Below are 17,398 nucleotides of genomic sequence, written 5' to 3'. Positions count from 1 at the left end.
GTATGTACCTCCCTCTGTCTTTACATCATCTCTGACTAGCTTCCTGGTTTCTGCCAAAGAAAAACATAAAAAAAAAAGCTTGATGCAGCTGGTTGCACTTACTGTAGTTTTATTAATGGGTATCAGATTGATTTATGGGTGTTAGATCTGAACACATATGGTCACCACACTTTTCAGGTTTTTATTTGGTTTTAGAAATGAAAAAATCATTTTCCTACCACTTCACAATGATGCACTATGTGTTGGTCTATCACACAAATCTCTGTAAAATACTCTGTAAAAGCCACTTTTCTATTTATCACATTGGGTCTGAATATTGTCTGACTCTTTTGTGGTCTTTGTACAGTTCATCTTTCGTACGTTACAAAAAGCCATAATGTGATGCTCATATTATGCATCTACATTTCTTAGGTGGTAATAGCTGTTAGCCAGCTAATAGCTGATGTCATTGGAATTGGGAGTACACGTTTCCAGCAGTCTCTATCCATCATAAACAATTGTGCCAACAGTGACAAGAGCATAAAGGTGGGTGATGTGCGGACACAGACCACAGTGAAAACTGTTCAGTGAGTAATCCTTGAATTTTTTTTTATTCAGTAAAGTCAACTACATCTCTTTCCAATCTCAAGTATATTTATTAAATTGATCATCAGCAGGTGTAACCACCTCAATAAAAGCAGGAGTTTGACAGCTTGCTGGTCTGGAACTAACACAATATCAAGGTGGAAATATATCAGCAATGACCTTAAAGACGTAGTTGTTACTGCGCATCAATTTGGAAGAGTTATAACATCATCTCTGGACTATTTGAGGTTCACCATTCTAAAATGACAAAGACATAGTGAAAATGTTTCTGGCAGCTGGCAATCTTCACAGGATGGAACTTTAGCGCAAACATTTCTTCTCTCTAAAAAAAATACAGCAGCACAACTTACGTTTGCAAATTTTCCACTAAAAGAAGCAGAGAATTTCTGGAACAATGTCCTTTTAGAAGGATGACATCACAAAGTAGAGGTTGTGCGTGAGGGTGGAGGTATAATAATTAGGGTTTATTTTGCAGACACAGGATGTGGAAACCTTGCAGCCATTGAGTCAACCATTAGCCTCTCTATATTCCAAATTATTGTAGAGCTACATATTAGGCCATCTGTCTGACAGCTGCAGCTTTAGCCCAAACTGGGCAATCAAGAGCCCAATAATTCTAATAACAGCAGCAAAATCCAGGACAATGGCTAACCACAAAAAACTAGTCAAGATTCCACTATCTTTATTAGAATCCAACCATCTACAAGACCTAATAACTAAAATGAGTTAGTTTCAACCATCACTATGTTATTCCCATGAAAATAGAAATAACTTTAATATTTTATGTATCCAAACATCAGTCATCAGTTGTTGGTCATACAGCCTTTAATTGCTTTTGGGATTGGCTAAATTTAGCATAGACATTTTAAAATTTGTTAGATTACTGTATGCAATCACCAACATTTGTACATGTGCTGCTGTTGCATCTGACAGCACACAGCGTTTCCATCAGATGTAAAGGACCTCACCAAGCGCATCAGGACTGTGCTGATGGCCACTGAGCAGATGAAGGAGCATGAGAACGACCCTGAAATGTTGGTGGACCTCCAATACAGCTTGGCCAAGTCCTACACCAGCACCCCTGAGCTCCGAAAGACCTGGCTGGACAGCATGGCTCGCATCCACAACAAGAACGGCGATCTTTCCGAGGTATGGAACGTTTAATGTGCCGCAGTGGTAGGGTTCATTGTGTAGCCAGTGGGTTGCCAGTTCGAACCCCCGCTCTGTCTGTCTGTCATTGTGCAAGACACTTCAACCACCTTGCCTCCTGATGGTGGTCAGAGGACTTGGTGGCGCCGATTGTATGGCAGGCTCACTTCTGTCAGTGGCTACAGTGTAGCCTACCACTGTCAGTGTGTGAATGTGGGGAAACCTTCAGGCTGGTTTATGACCCATAAATGGTAAAATTACATGTTTGACCTGCTCCGGCCACTGTGGTCCTTAATATTATTGTAGATGCTCTTGAGTATTATTAACTTTTCCCCTTCTCCTCCTACGGCCAATCAGTGAAAAGCAGTCTGGTCACATCACATGTAGTCCCTACTCACCCCCGGTCGTACCTGCTCAGGAGCAGGGACCAAAAAAGTAGGTACCAGTACTTAAAAAACTGTTATGGATGAGTGGAGTCGATAGGGCCAAATCGAGCCAGTAGAAAAGGGGTATTAGATGAGTTGTCGATGTGCTTTTGGAGTAACTCTTAGTAGCTGTCTAATCCTTGAGAGTTTCACCACTATTCCATGTTTTCTCCATTTGTGGAGAATAGCTGTCACTGTGGTCACTGGAGTCCTAAAGCTTTAGAAATGTAACCATTTGCAGACTCAATGAATTTATTTCTCACCTCATCTTGAATTTCTTAAGACTGGTGCTTGGGGCTTCTTTAGCGCGCTTCATGGTTTGCAGTGATTTCTTGATTCTGAAATTAATCATTAAAATCTTTATTTTCATAAGACCAGGTTGGTTTTAATAACATGTTTTCCTTAATTTAAAAAAATGTTGTATTTACTCAGGTTGTCTTAGTCTGATAATAAATTTTGTTTCTTGACCTGAAAGATTGTGTGTTAATAAAGCAAAAACAGAAGAACTTCTTTATGGGTAAAATACATTGTCACAGCACTGCTCAATATATATTATATGTGATACTGCTCCAACCTCTGTCTCCTCTCTTTTTCTTCCTCATCCTCAGGCAGCTATGTGTTACGTTCATGTTGCTGCTTTGGTTGCAGAGTATCTGTGGAGAAAAGGTGAGTCTAGGACATTGGGGAGGTGCTTCTCCGGCATTTGTTATCTTTCATGGGAAAAATAATCCTTTTGAACTATGTTTATTGCATTGATTACTTTTATCATAAAGGCCATAAAATGAGTTACTAGTTAATGTTTTAACTAAAGAAAGATTTTCCTCAATTATTTGATTCATGAAATACTGTATACCTAGAAATTGTATTTTTCTTTATAATGTTAACCATTTTGCGTTAAAAAAGCACATACATCCTTTATTTACTTTCATATAAACTTTTAGCGATATTATTGGATATTTAGAAACATAAGAAAATAAGATTCAGTAAGCTTTTTAGCTATTAGAAAAATGCACATCAAAAAATAAAATAATGTATGCTCCTAACTCACACACACCTGCTAATTTACAATAAAACTCACCTTCATTCTCTATGTGGACACATGTTCAAGGGTCATCGGTTGCTTCCTGTGTTAACATATCTCCAACAAGGCATTTTCTAGATAACAGCTTTTCATTAGTGTCTTTTATGCTTCCATTGCTAAACTGTGAAGTTGATCTGTCATATCATAGGGCAGGCATTTATGAAAGTCAACAGCCGATTACAGACTCAGTGTTGACAAGTGTAGTAAAGTCAAAACTGACATTTGTGGCTATTTGTATGGAGCCCCTGTAATACTATCGATTATAAAATGCCTCCAAATCTACAAAGCAGGTTGTAATTGGGAAGTGAAAGGAAATGACAGTTTTCAATATTTAAAAAAATGGAAATCGGAAAATTGTGGTTTGCATTTGCTTGTTGCATTTGTTTCCAGAGCTCTTTTCTCATTTACATGTGCATGACAGGGGCCCTTAAGGACAGATTTTGGACACCACTGCTTTAAACTATTGTCACTCTGTGATGTAACAGAGCTTAGTGAAATCATTAAATACCATCACAGTAAAACTCCTGATGCTGTACACTTCTTGTCTGAAAACCATTAATATTTGTACATATCTTAGAGTTTTCTAATAAATAAATGATCCTTTCTAAACTACTCTGCTTCTAACAGGAACTTTTTTCTCCATTTGAAAAACAGCTTTGTCAAGAAGATACGATAAACCAACAAAAAAAATCTAAATTCCCATAATGTACTTGGCAGTACCACAAATAGAATACATTCCATTCACCAAGGTATAACATTTGGAGCATAGTTTGAATTTGGCTCATTTTTGGCACAACTCGAGCCATTTCTGATTTGACTGGTACACATAGTTTTGGTGTGCATGCATGAAGTAGACTGTTATGTCATTGTTTCTTAAAATGTTTCTGTTAGTCTATTTGAATTTGCCAAAACTGGAATCATTTTCTTTCATCTAATAGCAGTTTAAATGTTTTTACCAATTTAGGTTAAAATATTCAGTTGCTTTTTGTAACTTGTTTTGACCATATAATGCTGTGAAAGATCCAGCAGATTTTACTTTTTATTTTCAAGTACATTTTCAGTGTGGTAGACCCATATTGGTGCGAGCACCAATATGGGTCTACCGCTTTCTGTCTTTCAGCTATGTTTAGGCAAGGCTGCTCAGCATTCAAGGTCATCACTCCCAACATTGACGAGGAGGCGGCCATGATGGAGGATGTAGGGATGCAGGATGTTCACTTCAGTGAGGTTAGACAACAAAAACAAAGTTTTGTGTGCCTCCAGAGATTCATTTCAGATCTCTGGTTTTTGTAAATATTTGACCTGAGGTAAATTTCCATTGCTTTATATAGGAAGAATGGCTGTGAAACAGGGTTTTACTAATTAAATCACTCTTACACAAAATAAACACAAAAGCTGTCTCTTTATCTATGTGATAAACAGAGGCGTGCAGAGCAGTTACTCGTCCATGAACAACTCAAAACTGTCAACTTCTCCTTTCCTCTCGTGGTCCAAATGGGGAAAAATAGGATGAACCGACTGAAGTCGACTGAAACAAACAAGGACGAAATTCGTCTCCCAGAAAACCTCTGTGGGTTTTCACCTGCGCCTGGATAGCGGCTGATGGTCTTCAAACGGGATATGAATCTTCTGATCTTCTTATATCAGACAGATTTCCAGCTTTGTCAAGCTTTTTTGGGGATGGCCAGTGTGGAGGAATAGTAAACCCACTCGCAAGTTTCGATTTCTCCTGAGATTGCCTCAGAGCACAGTAGCGGCAAGATACTATGGCTGGAAATGGCGCCAAGCATTGGCTTCAGCTCCTATTTATCACTTCTGCCGGTGATGTGAGAGCTGCAATGCATTCTGGGAGGTGTAGTAGCAGTTTATTTCCTGTCCAAATGGACAATGGCCCAACGATGGATCTGCTCCAGCGTAGACGGCTGCCGGCGGGGCCTTTGGGCTCCTTGCTGCAGCTCCCTGGGGCTTATGCATTGTGGCTGCCAGTAGTCCCGGCTGTGGTCTTCTGAGTTTCCCGTGCTCTGGGTGCCTTTGGATGTCCGTGGCTACGATCTCTTCCGTGTCTGCCTTGGGCCCTAGAGGGCAGATCTGTGGTTCCTCATGCCAACTATTGAATGTTCTTATGAAGAAACCTTACATAGACAAGCACGCTTACAGATACACAGATATACAGATATACTCTATATTGAGCTGCGATTGCCACTAAATACATCTTACATTCATTAGTACAGTATATTTTTTAGTAACATTGTTTTTGTTATATATGCGTTTTTGCAGGTCTTCTGGGGTCTTAACTCTTATTCCCTTTTCCTTTTTTCACTCCTCTATTCTTATCTCCGTCTCTCCCTTTTACCTTTTTGCCCCACCTCTCTTTCTTTCTTGCTTCTCTTTTTTCCTTTTGCTTCCTCTGTGTCCATTATATTCTACTGTAATGTTTAATTTGTTAAAGTAAATCTGTAGGGCTTCTTCTTGGCACTCCGACAAGAATTGTGAGTACTGCTCTGCCGGACAGGACACATAAAAAAAAAAGAAAAAAAAAAAGTCATGCTCTCTATTGCATTTTTACTGCCCAAGTCAATCACAGGCATGTTTCGACATGTTGAAAATACAGTTTCAGGGTCGACCAAACTGACAAACAATTGATTCTGGTTGCCAGCCAATTTGTCAGTGATTCCCTAGTGGTCACCAGTAGTATTGGCTATATTTTCTTAATGTTTAAGGCTTCCTTTGGAATGAAGCACCAAATAACAACTGTGTGGAGCAAATCTTGTTTTTAAAACAAGACTTGCCTCTCTATGAAATTCTACCTGTTCTAAGGTAAAACAGCTAGGTGCAGGGAATGGTTGATCTTACGTCTGCTTTTGTGTATATGTTCAGGAGGTGCTATTGGAGCTGCTGGAGGAGTGTGCTGATGGCCTGTGGAAGGCTGAGCGTTACGAGCTTATTGCCAACATCTACAGGCTCATTATTCCCATCTATGAAGAGCGTAGGGACTTTGAGGTAATATGAATACTGCTACACTGGTGTTATTCTTACACTATCCTACTCAGTTGCCTAATCAACTGTAAAATAAATATCCAGCTGGAGAGGAAAAAAAGTCAATAATTTGATGCCTGAGTGATTTTGAACGCTTCTTTTAAAGACATTAACAGTCTCTAATTTTGATGGTTGTTTTACTCAACTTCACTACATTGAGGTGCTGGTGGCTGAGGTCTTATTCCATGAAAACCTTCTTTGCTCAGACTGAAGATAGATCTTGAATGGATATTTTATGGTGATGGTCCAAAACATGCACACATGGCAACAACAAAAGACTGGCTAAACAATTACCACATTGAGACGATAGAGTGACCTAGCAAGTGTCCTAAGAAAGAACCTCTACAAACCATAGAACCTCTAAGAGTAGAAACCCTGACCCTAAATCGCCCTGAGATTTGATGTTGAAGCTGGGGAAGCTTTATCATTCTACTCTTAAGTTGACTCGGTAAGGTACTAATCTAATACATCTCTTTGGGCAAAATGTATTTATGTATTCACAGTCAATAGAAATTGCACTCAATCATTATCAAGCCAACAATGGACAATTAAACAATTGTTTATTTTAACCCACACACTCTTCACAATTTTAAGTGATGTCTTACTGTTCATTTGGATATTCAGAACATTGGGCTGCAGTGATCCTTGTTGTTTGGAGAATTTAACCTCTAGCTCTAGATGCCAAGCAGATAACCTGCTATTCTAATAACTCCAAATTGTTTTTACATTTTAAATCGCCTCTCCTCAACCCAAACCCTTCCAGACTAAAGTGCCAATTACCAGGTCATTTGTCACATAATTACTTGTAATTTGTTCTCTTTCTATGTTTCTTTGTGGCGTGCTGTGACAATTTTTAAAAAGTAAAACATTTCATGTGAAACAGAAACTGACACACCTCTACGACACGCTCCACCGTGCCTACACCAAAGTGATGGAGGTGATGCATACTGGGAAGAGACTACTGGGCACATACTTCAGAGTGGCCTTCTTTGGACAGGTGAGGTTCAAAAGCATTTCATTAAAGCTTGATAGGATCAAAATATGCATGAACCTATGCACCAAAACCCCTTTAAAATATATTACTGATAAATTAATCTTTATTCATCTGTAATTTAATTTTTTTCCCCTTTTTCACTTGCTCTCTGAGGCTGCGGTAAGTCTTTGGAGGTGTTGTACTTTGTTTTGATCCTAGTCCTCTTTTATGATAATTTTTTTTTCAATAGTTTTCGAGACCTAGGTTACTTGGAATTCTTTCCATTTAGATTCATTAGTGTCTCTCTGGTGCTTCTTTGAAATTTTAAGGTGTACATTATGTGTACTTTAGTTCAAACAAAGTATTTGAACTGTTGTGACATTCAGATAAAAGTAAGAAAGAACGCAGGGTGTTCAACTCAATGGTCTTAATCCTGTTGACTAAATATCACAAAAGGAGTTCCTCAATGCTCTGTATTAGGGCTTTAGCACCTTTTACAATTTATTTATTTATTTATTTTACAATTTATCTTTAAAAGTGGGTCCGAAAATTAGCGGTGCACCTTTGTCTCTGTTCTGATGACACAGTTGCCCGGTTTGTTTGAGGTTTGCGGTCGACATAATTCAGTTTTCCCTGTTATTCAGCCAACAGGCACACTGAATTTGTGTTTTTAATGTTAAGGTATTTTAGTTGTTTTAACCTTAATTTCAAGTTGAATAGTGATCTTTTACCAAACTCAAATTAAAACAGTTTTTCATAAAAATAAATCTGCTTTTCATTAAATGTGAAAATCTAATTGTTTCTTATTACTTGACATTCACTACAGTGAACTGAAAACTTTAAGGTCTTTAGATGTAAGATATATATTTACCATAGAGCACTCAGATTTATCACAGGTTGTGAACCTTTTACCAACCATTGCTCTTTATACACCCATCGGCCACTTTATTAGGTACACCTGTCCAACTGCTCGTTAACGCAGATTTCTAATCAACCAATCACATGGCAGCACCTCAATGCATTTAGGCAGGTAGACATGGTCAAGACGATGTGCTGCAGTTCAAACCGAGCATCAGAATGGGGAAGAAAGGTGATTTAAGTGACTTTGAATGTGGCATGGTTGTTGGTGCAAGACGGGCTGGTCTGAGTATTTCAGAAACTGTTGATCTCCTGGGATTTTCACGCACTACCATCTAGGGTTTAAAGAGAATGGTCCAAAAAAGAGAAAATATCCAGTGAGCGGCAGTTCTGTGGGCGCAAATGCCTTGTTGATGCCAGAGGTCAGAGGAGAATGGCCAGACTGGTTCAAGCTGATAGAAAGGCAACAGTAACTCAAATAACCACTCGTTACAACCAAGGCATGCAGAAGAGCATCTCTGAACACACAACACGTCGAACCTTGAGGCGGATGGGCTACAGCAGCAGAAGACCACACCAGGTGCCACTCCTGTCAGCTAAGAACAGGAAACTGAGGCTACAATTCGCACAGGCTCACCAAAACTGGACAATAGAAGATTGGAAAAACGTTGCCTGGTCTGATGAGTCTCGACTTCTGCTGCGACATTTGGATGGTAGGGTCAGAATTTGGCGTCAACAAGATGAAAGCATGGATCCATCCTGCCTTGTATCAACAGTTCAGGCTGGTGATGGTGGTGTAATGGTGTGGGGGATATTTTCCTGGCACATTTTGGGCCCCTTAGAACCAATTGAGCATTGTGTCAACGCCACAGCCTACCTGAGTATTGTTGCTGACCATGTCCATCCCTTTATGACCACAGTGTACCCATCTTCTGATGGTTACTTCCAGCAGGATAACGTGCCATGTCATAAAGCACGAATCATCTCAGACTGGTTTCTTGAACATGACGATGAGTTCACTGAACTCAAATGGCCTCCACTGTCACCAGATCTCAATCTAATAGAGCACCTTTGGGATGTGGTGGAACGGGAGATTCGGATCATGGATGTTCAGCCGACAAATCTGCAGCATCTGTGTGATGCTATCATGTCAATATGGACCAAACTCTCTGAGGAATGTTTCCAGTACCTTGTTGAATCTATGCCTCGAAGGATTAAGGCAGTTTTGAAGGCAAAACGGGGTCCCACCCGGTACTAGCAAGCTGTACCTAATAAAGTGGCTGGTGAGTGAATACTGACCTTTACTGTGGTTGTATGCTTTGGCATATTTTCATTTTGAAAACCAATAACTGGTTTACTACTACCATTGTATTTATTGGGGCCTGCCATAGCAATGCATAGGAGAGCAGTGCATTGCATGCGGCCCGAACCGCAGCGTGCACCCCCACAATATATACATCAAAACGACTGGCTCGGTCCCGTGAGGTGTGCTATTACTTTTATTGGCGTTTCGAGTTACCATGGCGACGTAATTAACGAAAAACCACCCCCCAAAATCCCCATAGGAATGAATGGAGTCAGAGGCGAAGAAATCCTCAAAATTCACTGTTTTTGAGGCTCTACTGTATCGCCATACTTTCACCTAGAAACACAGTTTGACTTTCAGTTTGTAGGAAAATCCGCCGGCTCTTCAGAAATGAAAACGGTTTGTTGATAACTGCTACGGTTTCTCTAAAATTAGACTCCAAGCGACACAAAGTTTGCCAGAAAATCACACTCTTAACAGTGGAGATGGCAGTTACTAGAGTGTAGAAAGAGGGGATTGTTTGAGGAAAAATTATTTTCAACTGCCACTCACGGCCACAGATTTCGCTCGCTCTAAAGTCACAATTTACGGTCAGTTTGTAGGGCCGGGCCTCTGCTTTCACACAATAACTTCAAAATTGTTCTAAGTCTCATAGATTTCTGTCAAAACACCCTCGATCGCCAAGAGTCAGTACATTTCTGTAGGCCTTCTCCCATGTATTTTCAATGAGAGCTTGACCTGTAATCCATGAGTGACACCATTTATTTCCATAATCATATTTTATACTATGAATGACATAGAGCTATGAAAATCTCCATGATTGGGGACGAGGGATAGCTGTCGCCCACAGTTTAAAAAAATTTCAAATACCATGTACGGATTCCGAGATATTAGACTTTGTTCGGGAGCATGTTCAGGAATTTTTGCCTTTTTCTCCATTTTCCCTCTCTTTTCACCCAGTGTTATGTCTTTATTATTATATTTTCAACAAAAGTGTGTTAATATTCTCGATCCCCTGTCCGTTCTGATAAAAACGGTCCAAGAATGACATCGATCGCCCCTACGCTTTCCGAGTTATGGCCAGTCGTTCGGGAGCATGCGCCTCCATGTTATAAAGCCTAGACCAGGGGAGACAGAGAGAGAGGTGCTGTGTGAGTGAGAAACAGCAGGTGTCAAGTTACACTGACGCTCTTTGCTGATTGGCTGATTCATTCCTCACTGTTCTATTTATAGCTCTGTGTATCTCCTACTGTATATGTCTGGATGGGATTCTGTCTTTCTTTCTGCCTCTCTGTGTCTCACACTGGGACACACACCCACACACACACACACACACAGACACACACACACACACAGACACACACACAGACACACACCCACACACACACACACACACACACACAGACACACACGCACACGCACACATGCATGGATTACTATCTTTCTGAGGACTTTGCATTGACTTTCATTGATATTCATTCATTTCTATGGCTTAAACCTGACCCGACCCCCTAACCCTTTGACCAGCTTCATAGGAGGCAACTACATGGCGGCCATGTTGTGTGGGGTACTTAAACAGCATGTACTGCTGTTCCAACACCCAGACAACAGTGATTGACCCTAAAGGTCAATTTCTTTCATCAACCCTCCATGCTTACTAATGATTATTTAAAGCTTATAATAACATACAGAATGGTTTTACAATAGCAAGCAGGTTCTATATAACTATTAGAAATAACCCAGACCTGAAAGGACAACCATGCTTGATTTTCAAAATAAGACAAAACCTGCTCTACAAAATAAAAGCCTTTAAACAATAGATGATTGCAGGAGTGGGCTTCACACTACTGTTGGAGCTCCCCCAGTGATGGGAATGGGACTATGCTGGTCCTTTGAAACAGGCTTACTGAAACTTTCAAAATAAAAGCCTCAACCTTCCATACTTACTAATGATTTTTGAAAGCTGATAATGGCATACACAATGGTTTTAGAAGAGCAAGCAGGTTCTATGTAACTAATGGAAGTAACCCAGACCTGAAAGGACACCCATACTAGGTTTTCAGAATAAGACAAAACATGCTCTACAAAATAAAAGCCTTTATACTTTAAACAATAGATCATTGCAGAACTGGGCATTACACTACTGTTGGAGTTCACCCAGTGTTGGAAATGAGACTATGCTGCTCCTTTGAAATATGGGTTACTGAAACTTTCAAAATAAAAGCCTCAACCCCCCCTAATTACTATGGATTTTGAGAGCTGAAAAGAGCATAGAAAATGATTTTTAAATAGCAAACAGGTTCTATATAACTAATGGAACTAACCCAGACCTGAAGGGACAACCATGCTGGACTTTCAAAATAAGACAAAACATGCTCTACAAAATAAAAGCCTTTGCATTTTAAACAATAGATCTTTTCAGGACTGGGCTTCACACTAATGTTGGAGCTCACCCAGTGTTGGCCTTTTAAAATAAGGCTTACTGAAAATTTCAAAATAAAAGCCTCAGTCTTCCAGAGTTACTAGTAATATTTTAAGCTGATAATAGCATAGACAATAGCATAGACAATAAAAAAAATAGCAAGCTCTGGTCGGAGCAAAACGCACCAAGAGGCAGGCCCCGTCTAAATTTCTTCCGAAATTTTCTAGTTTAATTTATTATTCAAACAGAGCAACAGTATCCTAAGTTCACACCTCTGTCTGTGTTAACCTTTACTTTTATGTTTGTTTGAAATGAATTGTGCTGAAAAATGGGACCTCATGTGTCAATAAGATTTATTTGTAAAAATAAAGACAAAACTATAACAAAACATTTCCTGCTTCTATTGCAGGGGTTTTTTGAGGATGAGGATGGAAAAGAGTACATCTACAAGGAGCCAAAGTTTACACCGCTCTCTGAAATTTCCCAGAGGCTTTTGAAACTCTACTCTGACAAGTTTGGCCCAGAGAACGTCAAGATCATTCAGGATTCTGGCAAGGTGGAGTCACATGTTTATTTGACTGTCTGACTGCAGGCCATACGGTTGGCACCGGCAACAGCAACCGGTGGTCTTTTTAAGATTTGTTGCTAAAGGATAGATGCATTGTGTTTTGGTAAACTTTAGTAGAAACCAATTGTTGGAGAGCAGTGGAAAACATAAAGGTGCAGGCCATCCTTCAACGTAAGCTAACCAATAAACATTAAATCAGCTGCATTATGGGGGTGACCATTTTGGTCATTTGCTATTTTCTACTTTTGTAGCTTTGGTCCTTTCATACCTGACTTAATGTATGAACTGGCAAGTTGACCCTGATTGTAGCAAGAACCATGTCCACTGTTTGGATGAAACCACAAACCCTGTTCGTACACATAATGAAATCATAGCGTTCTCCAACAGATTTTGTTAAACCAAGATAACCAAATTTTCTCCGCTATAAAACAAACTATAACTTCTTTTTAACTTTTGCACCCACAGGTTAACCCTAAAGATCTGGATTCAAAGTATGCCTACATTCAGGTGACTCACGTAATGCCTTACCTAGACGATAAGGAGCTGTATGACAGAAAGACTGACTTCGAGAAGAGCCACAACATCCGACGCTTTGTGTTTGAGACACCATTCACTGTTTCAGGCAAGAAGCAAGGGGGAGTGGAGGAGCAGTGCAAAAGGCGCACAGTACTAACCAGTAAGTCCTGCATTGATCAGCATTTGTTGATGATGATGATGCAGCTTGCTTGATGCATGCAGACGACGATGAGCTAACAGATGCTGAAGCTGCCGAATGTAGGACTTGTAGCCATGGATCTGAGGCTGTTGAAAGTTTTGCACTCTTCAGCTCTGATAAAAATCTGGTGCTTAACCAGTTGCTTCCTCAGATTAGAAGTATTCCTGCCGCTGGCCTTGCACTTCATGTTACAAATATCTTAGTGAGCATAATCTGCTTCGCATTTTAAAAGTGGAACCCTCCTCTGGAGCGCTTTCTATCAGCCATGCTTGCTTTGTTTACTGTGGCAGCGGTGTCTGACATCATCACGCTATGATGCGTGCAATGCTGTGTTCATGTCCGTTATGGAAAATCGCCCACTCTTTCACTCCCTCTGGGCCACACTGATACGTTTAGGTACCACAAAATGGTAGCGTTTGATTTTACGTGAATAGGTATTCGTTACTACCGATGGAATTCGGCTTCTAGCTATAAAAGTACTGAATACCCATCCCTAGGTACGACCATGTCCACATGTAAACCCACTTTAACTGCTGTGCTAGATACAACACAATTGTCAGCACAGAAAAAAAAACATAATTAATATGAAAAAAAAAACATAATTTCTTCCAGCGCCCTTTCCAGGGTTGCCGCCCTAGGCAATTGCCTATGTTTCCTATGCAACAAAACGGCCCTGCACATCATCTCAAGGTTCAGTTGTTATTTTGCTGTGAAAATAATCAACACTTTATGACTTGACTAACTTGTGACTGTTTACATTGAATGGATACATTTTAATATCCTGTAAAAATGCTACCATAGAGACATAAATTGTTCTGCACTATAGAAGCAGTTAACGGGTAGATCCAGTTTGCTTGAGTAATGCAGTGCTTTTTCTCACCCACCCAGCAACCCACTGTTTCCCATATGTTAAGAAGCGCATAGCAGTCATGTACCAGCACCAGAGCGACCTAAGCCCCATAGAGGTGGCCATAGATGAGATGAGTGCTAAGGTGGCCGAGCTGCAGCTGCTGTGCTCAGCGTCCGAGGTGGACATGATCCGGCTGCAGCTCAAGCTACAGGGCAGCATCAGTGTTCAGGTATGGCAGAAAAGGCATAGTCACATTAAAAGACAAAAAGACTGTAAATCAATTGACCTCAAATGTTTTTCAGGTTAACGCAGGTCCTCTTGCATATGCCAGAGCCTTTCTAGATGACAGCAGTGCCAAGAAATATCCTGACAACAAGGTCAAACAGCTAAAAGAAGTCTTCAGGTACTGATTACTAGCAAAAACACCTTCCAGAAATAAAATCGGTCTTCTTAAACTAAATACTGTGCCTTGCAAAAATACAGATTTTGTTACATTACAATGTGATTTTATGCAATAGATCTTTACAAAATGACACATAACTGTGTGGAGAAACATGGTGGTGGCAGCATTGTGCTGTGGAGATGCTTTTCTCCAGCAAGGTCAGAAAAGCTGCTCAGAGTTGATAGAAAGAAGAATTGAGGGAAATGCAGGGCAGTCCTTGGTGATAACCATTTTGAGAGTGCAGAAGATTCAATGTGCTTTTCTATACCTCTTTAGGCAGTTTGTGGACACCTGCGGTCATGCATTGGGAGTGAATGAACGGCTGATTAAAGAAGACCAGCAGGAGTATCATGATGAGATGAAGGCCAACTACAGGAACATGATCAGAGATCTGTCAAACATCATGCATGAACAGGTAGGAACCACCAAATATAAGTGATAGAGTATGTAATATGCTAGGACATTTTCCCACCCTTTATTTACCAATGTTTTGTGATATTATGTTTTTTGCCAAAACGGTGGAGTTTTGAATGTAATAAGGAATATTTATAACTGATTATCCTAGTTGCTGCTGTTTACATGAACATTCAACAGCATGATGCACCATAACATGTATCATTGCTATGTTTTTTACTGTCTGCATTAACTTTACTTACTAACCATGTCTTTCTTTCTGCTTTCTTTATGCTGCACCTGAGCAGATTGGATGGTAATGCTGTTGTTATTTGATAAATAACTGTGTGTGTATAAGAATAAAACGGTGTGTTTAAAATTTTCCTCTGAAGCAAATTATGAAAACTGACTACTATGCATTGGTTTCCATAGATTCTTTTTTAATCAATCAGCATTTTGATAGAAAAAATATTCTAAAACAATTTGATTTAATTGTATTTACAAAATGTATAAATGTAATACTTTTTATGCTGAAGCTAAATTTTATTGGAAATTGGAAATACAAAATTAAACTAACATAAAAAATTTATTTTTAATTTTTGGTGGTAATTAGTTGGAGTTTGAATTTGAACTTGCAATCAGAAAGTCAATTTATGAAATACAAGGTATAATTAAATTTGAATTCAATATTGAATTTCCATAAAATTAGCTTTTAAATTTACGCTAAGATTCTGCTTTAAATTACAATTAAAATGTTAAATTAAAATTTTAAATATGTTAAGCTTTTTTAGGCTTCAAGTAAAATTGATTTTGCATTTATGCCTGAATTTGAACATTTTTAGCCAAAGAATTATATTTAATGTTTGATAGTATTATTATTCATCTTGGATCTCAGTATGAATGTAATAAGAATTTAAATTTTTTAAAATTTTATTTAGAACTTGAAGTTTGAATCAGAATATTACTTATAATAAAAATTTCAATTCAAATCTGAATGAGAACTGAATTTTATTTTAGATTCGAATTTTGTATTTTATTTAGACTTTGATATCCAAAAACAAAATTCAGTTAATGTAATTATTTAGTTTATTTTATATGTAAAGTGCTCAAAAACTCCTTTTATTGTCAATTGGTCGACTCCAATTAATATCTGCTGTTAAGTGATGTTAGTATATGACGCAACAAAGCCAAAAGGTCCAGTCAAATTAACTACATGAAAACAGTTCAGCCTAGTACAGCTAAAATCAAATTTAAAACAACTTTTAAAATATATTTATCACCTCACTTTCATAATAAATTGCCTCATTCATAAGACAGAAATGTATTCAATTAATTTGATTTAAAATAAATAGGAAAATTCTATAAAATGTATTAAAGTGAAACGTTTTTTTTCTTTTCTAGATAAACCCAGTGGAGGATGGTACAAGGAGTACTCTGTCCAACTCTATGGGTATCTTTAATGCCATCAGTGGCACATCCAGCACCAACTCACATGGGTCAACCACCATCCTCTGAGTGGGTTGTGTCTCACGGGACTTCCGTCACCTATAGTGAACAGACAACCCAAGAAGTAAATTGGGGGCAATTTACAGAAAACCTGTTGGATTATTTCGGTCCATGTGACCAGCTGAAAACCTATGTATTCTTGTCTTTTTTTCTTGTTTCCTATGGAGACCTTAGTTTATGTTGTGGAGCTTTACACTTTGAAAGATCTTCTTTTGTTGCATTGTTTTAACTGTGGGAAAGACATGATCTACATGATGTCTCAACAACCGTTTAACAACCAGTACTGTGACTGAAAACATACTGGTTTCTTCTTGTTCATGTGTCTAAAGCACCTAAAGGTCAGTCCTTTCCAAGAGCAAAATGATACATGAAGAACTTCAGTATTGGTTTGGCTCTCAGTTATGTACTGACAGCTTTACAATGCAGAGATAGAAAAAGTCTACTGCTGTAACTGTACACCTATTAGTGATCATGTTGTACAGTATTTTTTGAATTACTTTTAAAAAATATTTTTCATCAAGACCCAGTTAGAGCAGATGTATTTTGTATTTCATTTTTTTTAAATGAATCAATTTTCTATTTTGGGCCAATGCATCTGTATATAACCTGTCTAAAGCCAAGTGAATCTCAATATTTTGACCTATTTTATGAATAGTGTGTGCAATATTTCACAGTTACCAAGGCTACCTACAGGACAAAAATCAGTCTTGCCAAAGATGATCTAAACCAGGACAAGGATGTCCAAGTGTGTCTTTTGCTCTTTCTTTATCTGTAGTATAGATTTATTATCTGTGAGCCTAAATTAAATTGAAAACATTTTTACTCAGTGCCTGTAAATATGTTTAAGACTTACAAATAAATAAAACCTGGTATATGAAAGTTTTTTCCTAGCTCTTTCTTTCAAATATTAAACTGACGGAACTAGATCAAGCATTCAGAGATTATGCGTCTTTTGCCCCTTTTCCACTGGCTCGATTTGGCCCTACTCGACTCCACTCTGCTCGCTTTGCGAGCATTTCCATAATAGTTTTTTTCCATACCGATACCAACTTTTTTGGTCCCTGCTCCTGAGCAGGTGCGACCGGGGCA

General features: G+C 38.8%; 1 protein-coding gene across 14 annotated transcripts in view; it reads left to right on the top strand.

The window, feature by feature from the left end:
* Positions 1-17,188, top strand: part of LOC124861568 (dedicator of cytokinesis protein 9-like) — an 88,387-nt gene extending 71,199 nt beyond the window's left edge. For 6 of the 14 annotated variants that reach the window (XM_047355385.1, XM_047355382.1, XM_047355388.1 and 3 more), the window contains exons 41-53: positions 412-525; positions 1,519-1,734; positions 2,768-2,825; positions 4,310-4,467; positions 6,118-6,240; positions 7,160-7,273; positions 7,424-7,429; positions 12,245-12,391; positions 12,869-13,079; positions 14,007-14,197; positions 14,271-14,371; positions 14,687-14,825; positions 16,205-17,188. In XM_047355385.1, the coding sequence (XP_047211341.1) occupies positions 412-525; positions 1,519-1,734; positions 2,768-2,825; positions 4,310-4,467; positions 6,118-6,240; positions 7,160-7,273; positions 7,424-7,429; positions 12,245-12,391; positions 12,869-13,079; positions 14,007-14,197; positions 14,271-14,371; positions 14,687-14,825; positions 16,205-16,318 (1,692 nt within the window). In that variant the 3' untranslated portion in view covers positions 16,319-17,188. Of the gene's footprint in view, positions 1-411; positions 526-1,518; positions 1,735-2,767; positions 2,826-4,309; positions 4,468-6,117; positions 6,241-7,159; positions 7,274-7,423; positions 7,430-12,244; positions 12,392-12,868; positions 13,080-14,006; positions 14,198-14,270; positions 14,372-14,686; positions 14,826-15,111; positions 15,120-16,204 lie in introns of all 14 variants that reach the window. The other 8 variants (XM_047355393.1, XM_047355390.1, XM_047355386.1 and 5 more) reach the window with 4 other exon arrangements.
* The last annotated feature ends 210 nt before the right edge of the window (positions 17,189-17,398 follow it).

The sequence above is a fragment of the Girardinichthys multiradiatus genome, chromosome 24 (genome assembly GCF_021462225.1).
Source record: "Girardinichthys multiradiatus isolate DD_20200921_A chromosome 24, DD_fGirMul_XY1, whole genome shotgun sequence".
Lineage (NCBI taxonomy): Eukaryota > Metazoa > Chordata > Actinopteri > Cyprinodontiformes > Goodeidae > Girardinichthys > Girardinichthys multiradiatus.
This window is presented reverse-complemented; position numbering and strand designations above follow the sequence as displayed.